Below are 10,246 nucleotides of genomic sequence, written 5' to 3' on the forward strand. Positions count from 1 at the left end.
TACAGTAGTTGAGATTCTCCAATATTTAAAATGAAACACTTTCTCTTTTGGTAAGAGCCCTGGGGGCAGAGTGGTTAGGCCTAGGCTGTGATCCACAAGGCCAGCAGTTGAAAGTATCAGCCTTTGCTGCCACAAACCCCTCGCAGAAACGCGCAGAGGCAGTGCTCCTGTGCCCTACAGGGTTCCCACGGTCCTCAGAGACATCACGACAGTGGGTCTGGTTTGGTTCCTCTGGGGGGTGTGACTCTTCGCTATGGGGTCAGCCTTCTCCACAAACGCTCAATTATCGTTTACATGTGAAGAAAATATTCTGACTCACTTTGGACTCTCGGTTCCTTCCAGGTGAGATGGTGGTTGATTACAAAGTCATGCTGTATGCCATCTTGAAATCACATGGCCCCACGCAGCGTGGATGTTCACTCCCCAGAGCAATAAAGTTCACAGGAAGTATCAAGTAACTCCGACCCAAGTATGGAAAGTCATGTCCACATCTAACCGGAAATGCCAATATAACACTTCATTGATATTATTTTATGGTTATATCTATCTTCACATACCTTTATTTTGACTGCCGATTTTTAAAAAATACTGTAATAATAAATCACTCAACATTAATCATAAATTCCTCAAATTATTATTCAGGAAGATTTAGCAATTAATTCAGATGCAGGACTTGAGAATTATTTTCTAGGTGACTATTATCTGATATCAGCCAAATAGCATATAGACTGTAATGTGCACTGAAACTGAGTCTCTATGAGATAGGTTTAGGTATTCTCTAAAGCTGTTTTCTTATTTTAGATTGCAAAGGTTTTACTGGCTTAACAATATAATTCAGTAAAATTATTTCAGTGTCAGATACTTTTATTAACATGAATAATAATGAAGCTTTCAGAATAAACTTACCCTTTTAACACTACTTGATGTTAATGCTAGTATTCACACATGTAAGAATATGTGCATCATGGAAGCACTACAATGTCTACTTTTTTGCTGTTAGTATCGAACACTGAAGCTCGTGTATTCCAGCTTAGCGATGGCCTTCTCGTTGGAAAAGGCGGTGCGGTCGATGCGAGAACTAGGACTTCCCACCTTGCTCAACCAGGACTTCCTACAAAAAAGAGGAAAAAACAAAAACAAATTAGGATATGAATTATACCTAGGTCAGCTAAAGATTTCCATAATTGATATTAGTGGGATTTTACTTTCACTAAGCAACCTTCGCTTGTAAAATGATATGTAAAATTTCGCATTATGTATGCCCTTCGAAGACTACCAATAATATATCACTTGATGAAAAGAAAAGCTAATAAATTTCACAAGTTAATTCCTGATAATTTCATATATCTACCTCTTAAAACACTCCAAGATAATTATTATCTAGCTCTTGTGTGCTAAAGGGTAAAAGCAATTTGGCAAAGAGGTTAGTAATAAAAATAACTCACTATTGTTCTCATTACCCAGCACCTGGAATACCATTTATGTAAATATGCATAACACAACAGATAAGGATAAATAAATAACAAATGTGATCTTCCAGAGAACATTAAAATAAAATCACATGGACCTTTTTTGCAATATCTACTCAAATACTACAGCTTATTGTATATCCCAGCAAAGTGGGTACATTAACTGCACAAGTTGTATGTTCTGAAAACATTTTTCCACTTATACAGTGCCATGATTTTCCTGAACATATTAGAGAAATCCATATTATCTACTTGATTCTTTGGGGTACAGCCTTGGGGTACCTCAGATACTAACGGGTCTGTTGAATACTGCTGACACCTCAGACACTGCTGTTGGAGATTTGACAGTTTTCCTCCTATTTAAGAATCGGTTGGACGATAGGCTTAGTGGGGTTCCAAGTTAACAGTCTGAGGTCATCTGGCAGCGCTGCTGTGGAAACACCCTACCTGTCCCCACAGATCCTCAGAGCTGTGGAGCCAGTGCTGCACTCGGCTGTGCCCTTGCCTTGTGCCCATCCCAACAACCGTGTATTCAAAACGCGTTCTGGGCCGCTTTCTGATGAGCTGAAATTGTTCTCCATCAGGCTAGAGAAGACCGGTGATTCCAGTTCCCACTGTGTTCTTTAGCCCCTTTGTTCTTATTTGGATGTTCGCTGGATAACGTTATTCTCTTTCAGAAGCTGAGCTACTAGCAACACAAGACATTTCCTTTTTTGCAACCGACTGAGTTGAAATCTTGAGCATGGAAATCGTGGGTGCTGAGGAATAAACTCAAGGTTTTTTGGTTTGTTTGTTTTCATGAAAAGGAGTTTATTGCTTAATCTTACTAATCGGATCTCCTTGGAACCTTCCAGAAAACAAAGGTCAGCAAGAATCATGAAACCTAGCCTTCCTAGAGCAGTACTGACTGCTCTGCACTGTGTGCAGTGCTGCAATGCGTGGTTTCCATTAGTCGCCAAGAAACTGTGTTGAAAGTGAGGTAGGAGGCAAAGCGAGAGTGAAGTGTCCCGGGGGACCGGAGGAAGTCTCTGGGAGCAAGGAGGATGGAAGCTGGTTCACATGCTGCAGGACCAGGGAGGGGAGACCTGAGAAGTGACGTTGGCATTTATCAGCTGGTGGCTGCTGGTGATGGTGGAGGTCCCTTGGGAGCACAAGCAGTCTGTCTTGACGACTCACCGAAAGATTAACCATTTAAACCTGCTGAGCACTGTTGTGGACGAAGAGACGGACCGGAGACTTCTTCCTTCAAGGTCATTGGAAAAACTCCACATCAAGCCCCCTGCCATTGAGTATGCCAGCTCATGGCGAACCTCTATCTATAGGGTTCCAAAGGCTGTCTGTCCTCACTGGAGCAGACAGACTCATCTTTCTCCATCACAAGGGTTGTGAGTTTGAACCACTACTGTTGTGGGCAGCAGTCCGATGCTTACCAGGGCGTCCTTCCATACAGCTCACAAACGAGAAGCCTCGTGGACTAGCAGTACCATACAGGGTATGCAGTATGCAGGGTCATGGATCAGGACTGACTCGACAACCACGAGCTTCCATTCTTGAGTTGTTGGCTTTGACAAGAGCAGTTTTAAAAATATATATTTATTTTAATTAAGTATTAATTGGGAGTTAATACATATACCATATCATTCCACAGTTCAATCACATTAAGCAGTTGCTACCACAGTTTACAAAATTTCTTTTTCTTCCTGGACTCCCTGACATCATCTCCCTTTTATCTGCCCTGCCTCATCACCACCACCCCCTCCTGAAACCCTTATTCTACTTGCTGTTCCTATAGGTTTATTAATCCCAGGGCTCACGATAAGAGCAGTTTTGACAGAGTGAAAGATAAACTTGAGGGACTCAGGAGAAATTAGAGACAGTGAATCTAGGGCAAAGACTAGTGGGCAGAGAACCTGCAATGACTAATCCACTGAGCTGATGATTCCATCTATTTAGCTAGTTGAGAGACTCTCTGTATCTGGCCTTCCTTACGCTCCAAACCTTCCCTACCAGCCAACACAATGACAGTGTCTATGCCACTGATGGGGACAGACCCCCGTGGGGCCATACTGTTAAGAGATTCGGCTCTGTGTCGCGGCTTCTCACATATTGCGCTCTTGTAGGAAACAACCTTACCTGACTGGCCTCCAACCCAGGACAGTCCTAGCCGAGCCCATCTCGTGCTGTTCCTGCAGCCAACCCTGCACAGGGGGGGCGGTTGGGCCTGGAGATGTTCTCCTAGTCAGAGCAACTTGTGACAGCCATTCACAAGAATTCTTGGCGAATTAGGAAACAAAGAAACAAGAACTCAAGTCTAATTAGGATGTGAGTGGGATGGGGGTTAAATATGTATGACTCACGCTCAGTGTTAATGAGACCCACAAGATCAAACATTACTGATAAATATTGTAGCACTGCACGCACGCACGCACATGCGCACAGCCAAGCCTGATGCTGGCGCTCCCGCTCAGGTTGAGCCCGTCGGAGGAAGAGTTCAGCAGGGCTTGGCGGTGGACTATTCCAGAGTCCATGGCCAAGGCTTTCGGGTTGGGCTCAAGCTGCCTCCAGGTCAGCAGCTGAGGGTCACTGCTTCTGCCACCAGGCACTCACGTCAAGCTGGATGCAAAGCACCATCCAGATGCTGGGTCTATCCCCAGGTTGCTTCCTTGGGTCATTTACTAGCTAATCAGAGTGTGGAGGATGAGAACACCGACTATAATGCGCTCACTTATGAGGAAGACTATGAGGTGCCGCAGGAGTGAGACAGCGGGAGAAAGCACTGAGTAGGGGCTGGGGAAGGTGGTTAATTCTGGGTCAGGGAACCCTGATATACCTTTCTGATAGGTACTTTAGCTAAATTTTAAAGAAAATATATGTGGGGTTTGAAATCTTGATAGACTGCCATCAGATAAACCGTAAGGATGAGGAACAATCCAGCTCTGTCCAGTTTGGGGTCCCTGGTGGTGCAGTGGTTAAGTCCCGGGCATCAACCAAGGGCTCATGACTAGTCGCCCACCATGGAAAGAGGAGGCAGCCTGCTTCTGTGCAGACCCCGTCTGGGAAACCCTGGGAGCTGTTCTACTCCCGGCCATCCGGTCCGCTCTGAGCTGCAGGTGGAGTCGGTTTGGGTTGTGGTTTGGTTTATTCAATCCTTTCAAATTCCCTTTAAAGTCCAAAAATAATTTGGAGAAAACGGACATCCTAATAGCACTTAATCCTGTCATCCAAGAACATCCTTTTTTGGCTGTTTTGGTCCAATCTTTATACCCTCACTAAAATTTTCTGGTTTATTTAATTTAGGTCCTCTGGTAAGCTTACATGCAGGGATTTTGTTTTTGTTTTTCTGTTTTAAACATGACATTTTCAACTGGCGTGTGAGAAACTTTGTGATTTTCCCACGCCACCATCAGATGCCTTGTACAAAGAATTCCTCTTTGACCTTCGGGGTTCCCAGGTAAGCTGCCCTCTGGGCTTTCCCAGTTCATTTTCATCACATTTGGGGACGATGTTCAGATGCCTCTTCCTCGTCAGTTACCCGGAGCCTGGCAGCCCAGGTGACCGCCCGACTGTAGACGAACCGTGGCTGGGGGCGAGAAGCCTAGTGACCCTGTCACCTGGGTCACTCTGGGCTGGGGAAGACCAAAGGCAGCAGCAGTCCCAGTGAGGTGGTGAGGCAGCTCTCTGCCCTGGGGCGCTGCCACCACAATCGGGAAGAGAAAAGTAGAACCCTGCTGAGTTGAAGCAGCAAAGGGGCCAGCAGATGACACAACGTGCCTCTGCTCCTATGTCACCACCACAGCACACCAACATGGCGGGACAGGTGGTGGTGGTGGTGAATTTTATGTGCTTGAGACTGTAATCTAATCTTTCTCCTGCAAATCTGAAATGTTTTCGTGTGCATATACCTAGTTAAGAAACAAGCCAGTGATTACGAAAAACAAAAACTCATTGCCATCGAGTTGCAGTCGACTTAAAGCTACTTTATCTGATAGGGTGGAAGGGCCCCGAGAGTTTCTGAGACTGTAACTCTGTATGGGAGTAGAAAACCCCACTTTCTCGGGTTGGCAAGTGGTTGAGAAGTGCTAACCTTGCAGACTGCAGCCTAACTTGTAACTATCAGGCCCCCAGGGCTCCAGTGAAAGGCTTTAACAAATAAAGACCAGGAAGATTCAGCTGACAAACATGGAAGAAGAAAAATGTACTGTAACTAGGAAACTGCTATTGACAGAAATCATGTCACTTGGTCACTAATGTGTGATAAATAAGGTTTGTGTAACTCTTTTCCCTCTAATTGATTTAGGTGCCTTACATGAAGGTTTTGAAAATTACACTAATTTTTATAAGATCTACTTTATTTCTCTGCCAAATCATATTGTCTTTAGTAAATTACAAATAGAAGAAGGGATAACATTATGGTTGAGTTATATATTTGAATAGGATTGCATACATCTGGGGAAACAATTTTTTTTTTACGGAAAACAATTGACGATGATCTTATAAATTATTTTTAAGTTTCTTCAGACTATTTTTGCATTAAAAGTAATCAGACTGTAGTGCTGATGAATGTCAGATCTTTGTTTGGTAAATTAATGGGGCTGTTTTCCCGTTCCTGTCTGAGCTGTCCCCACCCATGGGCCCCTTAGACTTCTACAGCACTCTCTCTAATTCTGTGGTGCAGAAGGCACATATCTAGTCACTGACTACAGAAGTGTCACACATTGGGAATCTTCTCAGTGCAGGCAGGTTTTCATGCTCCCGGCAGTCCTGCCTGGGCAGCCTCTGCCTGGCACTAAGAAGATCACATCTGTCACCCTGTGTGGGTGTGATTCTGGCTGTCCGTTTGGTGCCTCCTGAACAGGAGAAGGTCCCAACCAGAAGCTTCAAGGTTGGTATTTCAAACCAAGCTCAAACAGAAGCTTTAAGGTTGGTAGTTCAAACCAAGCTCAAACAGAAGCTTCGAGGTTGGTAGTTCAAACCTGGAAATGTGTTTCTACAAGCTCACAGGCTCGAAAACCCTAGGGAGCAGGCTATCTAGGACATAGGAGGTCGCCCTGAGTAGGAGGACTTGATACAACAGCAAGTGACAAAATAAAATTGGGAATGCACGTGTGAAGGAGGCGTGTCAAGTCTTCTTCACTATGGTATTCCCCGGCACCCACCCCGCCATGACCTACAGCATCTGTGCACAGGGTGAGGGACAGTCCCAGGGTCCTGTCCACAAGGTGCCCTGCTGGCACAATGGTTACGTGCTCGGCTGCTAACCAAGAGGCTGGCAGTCTGACAGCCCTGTGGTTCCCTGGGAGAAAAGACCAGGGTCTGCTCTGGACCCTGTGAAGACCCCAGCCTAGGGAGCCCGTGGACCTTTCTGCTCCATCACTTTGGGTCAGAGAAGAGGAATCTGAACACAGTCTTTCCACTAATCCACTTAATCTCTTGCTGACAAAAAGCCTCACACTTTTTCACTCCCGGAAACTGAAAGAAGAGGTTGTTTTCAGTATAGAAAAGGAGGAGAGCTCGGACCCATTGAAGCCCTGTGTGCGTCCAGTAAAGCTACAGCCAAGGCAAGCATGTGGGCGCCGCTTTGCTCTGTCACGTGGGGCAGCTGTGCGCAGACGCGAACATGGAGATGCCCAGCAGCATTCCTTCGGGTAAGCACACATGTAAGCACCAACTCTACCGGTCCCCTCAGAGGACAGCTGAAGGTCTCAGAGCCAGACCTAACTACCTAGAGATGTGCACATGAACAAAGTCACTTATGTGATCGGCTCATTTATTCTTGTCAGTCCCCCAATTTTACTGCATGTGATTGTGAGTTGCCTTGTCACATGTGTAAGTACCATGTGGACTTCACACAGAGCTCAGGGTGGTGGTCAGGAAGCACAGGAGGGCAAGTCTGTCCTGCCAACCCAGTTGCAGCAGCAGGCCAGTCATCAAGCCAGTTCACACTTCTCCACACTGAGCCATGTTGCAATTATGGGATGAAATCCTGAGGCTTCCCCCCCTCAATATCCCAACGGTGTACAAACACCTCTTTGTATTGTTGGATTGGTCAAGTCTTCTTCTTTTCTTTTTTTTAAAGGGAAGAATCCTTTCTTCAAACAAGTCACGTGAAAGCCTAGTAGAATAAGTGAAGTTCCTCTCTGGGGGCAAGGATTCTTGTAGAAGCCCTTCCATCACCAGCAACCCCCCACCCACCCACCCACCCACCCACCCACCTCTGTTGCCCTGCGTCCCCACCAATGTTTCCTAAACCCCTCTGGGGAAGCCCACTGGCACAGAGGAGATGAGTCCATTGCTGAGCAGAGATGTGAGGGAACAGAATGTATGCAGACTCCATCAGATGCAGAAATGAAAATCAAATAGGACTTTTCCATAACTCAAGTCTGTTAGTGTTTACTGCAAATTGTAGCAAGTTCCCAGGGTGATTTAAAAAAAAATCCATTTAACTAATATCCTTCTCTGGAACAAAGAAATAAAATTGAAGCATTAGAAAGCCAACACTATTAATAATTCATTGCAATTCTATTTCCTGTGACTAACATGAGGCAGCATAGTCTTTTTGGATATCATCTCTGAGCCATCAATATAAAACACTGACCAAAGCAAGGAAGCCGACAGCAGGAAAACCCTCAGCTAAGGAATTAAAAGCCAGCGTGCTGGGTGCTGGAAAATATTGAGCTGCTTTGCCGTTTCAAGCTTTAAAACCAGCACTGAGAATGGAAGTACGGTCTAGAACATGCTTGTAAGTCTCCCTTCTTCAGCAAGTCTTCTTTTTCAGTCACGGAGGGAAACATAATAGTGTGCATTTTCATTATCCCCAGAAAGTCTTTAATGGTGTTTTAATATCATGCCTTTAAAAAGTATCACTTAGTCTGTGGTTAGTGAAAAGTTCAGGGATTACCCAGGGACTCTGAGGACACCCACCATGAACCTGAGATTCGGACATCTTCTCTTATAATGGATGACAATTCCTCGCCGAGTTACTGAAAGGCTTGCAGAAGGGGCATGGAATCCCGTTGCAATGCCTGACAAAGGCAGGCCCTTGGTCACAACTACAGCAGTGTGATTGCCTCTGGCAAAGGCAGGACACAGTCCAGAGTGAGTGCATCAGAGGCACCCGGTGGAGAGCGCTTGGTCTTGGCAGGGGTGCTTCCCAGTTCCTGGTGGGAAAGGCATGCCATGCAACTCGCTCAGCTTGAAGGGACAGCAGAGCCGCACTGGGACTCTGAGAAGCAGCCAATTGAACCAAAGGGCCTGGGGCCGGAGAAGGCAGACCAAGGTATGCATTTGAAGAACCTGGGTGGCATCAGCAGTTATGATCAGCTGATCAAGTGCTAACTTCAAGGTTGTCAGTTCAAGGCCACCTAGCAGTTCCATGGAAGAGAAGCCTGGCGAAGTGCTTTCAGCACGATCACAGCCAAGAAAGCCCCGGGAGCAGTTGTCCCTGTAAACATGGGGTCACCATGTTCACAGAGAGACTCAATGGCAACAGGGCTGGTTTTCTTTTCCACACACACACATCCAGCCAGAAATGCCAAACTCATCTTGATAATAGATGCAAAACTGGTTAAATTCAATAAAGCAGTAACTGTCCAATATTACTTTCATGTGAGCCTCTTATGTAAAAATAAAATTTTCTAGGACCACATTAAAATAAAATAAAAAATAAAGAAGGGAGACTAATTTTAATAATGTGTTACTTAACCCAACATATCAAAAAATATTATCTCAAGATTACTAAAATTACATTTTAAAATCAATGACATAATTTGCATATCTTTTTCATACCAAATCTTTGAAATCTGCATATATCTTACACTTACAACCACCTCACTTCAGACTAGCCATATGATACGCACTAAATAACCTTCAATGCTGGAGGCGCCAACCATTCAGACAACACAGATGCCTGCAACAAAGCATAATGCCCCCAGCATTGGACAATCTTCTCTGCAGGGCAAAAATAAATTTTATTTCTATCAGGAAAAAAAAAGTCAATCACACTGCCATAAGCAAGAATTATTTGCATATCTGGAGTTTCTACAAGTAAGTGTCTACCTTACAGAGCTGTAAAATAGCTCAGTCAGTAGAAAGTCAATCAAATATGTACTCCTTTGGAATCAAAACACCTTTGGAAGTTCTACTACACAATACACAAAATACACAAAATTTCCCTTGAAAGGACACCCACTAATCTTTGACCCATTACTAAGCTTTGACCAATTTTTCCCAATAGAGCCATCAGGGGACCGCTGGGACGCAGGAGGCAGCCACCAAAACCATCTCACTGGTGAGCACATCAGCCTAACTACAGCCAGGCATCAGGAGCCACCCCCGAGCTGCTGGCTCTACAGTTACGTCATGTCCAGGGGACCCTCACATCAGATAAACAATGCCTCAGGTGTGCTGCCTCTCTCTCCACCAGTATCAGTTCCAAACTGAAGTTTCCCATGAGTAGCTTTGATTGATGTCACCTGAATCAGATGTAAAACCCTGATCTCCAAGGAATAACGGCAAGACACCAGAAAGAGATTGGAACAGACATTGAGCATGTCCAGCCATGCTTCTTACGCAGTTAACAAGAACTTCACCCACTCCACTATTGTGGGCCCTCTCAGATTAGAACAGAATCCCTCGGAGCACCATCACTGAATGGTCACATGGAAAAGGAGACGCAAAGGACACTTTTGAGAGAATGTCCAGAGAAAAAAGAGAAGACGAAGCAAGCTTGTTTGGTAGTAAGGAAACGAAAGGAACAGACCTTTCAAGAAAAACAGCTA

At 45.0% G+C, this 10,246-nt stretch overlaps 1 protein-coding gene across 1 annotated transcript in view; it reads right to left on the reverse strand.

Annotated features, from left to right (window-relative positions):
• Positions 1 to 843: 843 nt before the first annotated feature.
• The window catches only part of ACYP2 (acylphosphatase 2), a 128,827-nt gene continuing 119,424 nt past the window's right edge, over positions 844 to 10,246 (reverse strand). The window contains exon 4 of the mRNA XM_004710218.2: positions 844 to 1,111. Within this exon, the coding sequence (XP_004710275.1) occupies positions 997 to 1,111 (115 nt within the window). The 3' untranslated portion in view covers positions 844 to 996. The remainder of the gene's footprint in view (positions 1,112 to 10,246) is intronic.

Source organism: Echinops telfairi, unplaced genomic scaffold (assembly GCF_000313985.2).
Source record: "Echinops telfairi isolate 266 unplaced genomic scaffold, ASM31398v2 ScPeMD7_2573;HRSCAF=3158, whole genome shotgun sequence".
Classification (NCBI taxonomy): domain Eukaryota; kingdom Metazoa; phylum Chordata; class Mammalia; order Afrosoricida; family Tenrecidae; genus Echinops; species Echinops telfairi.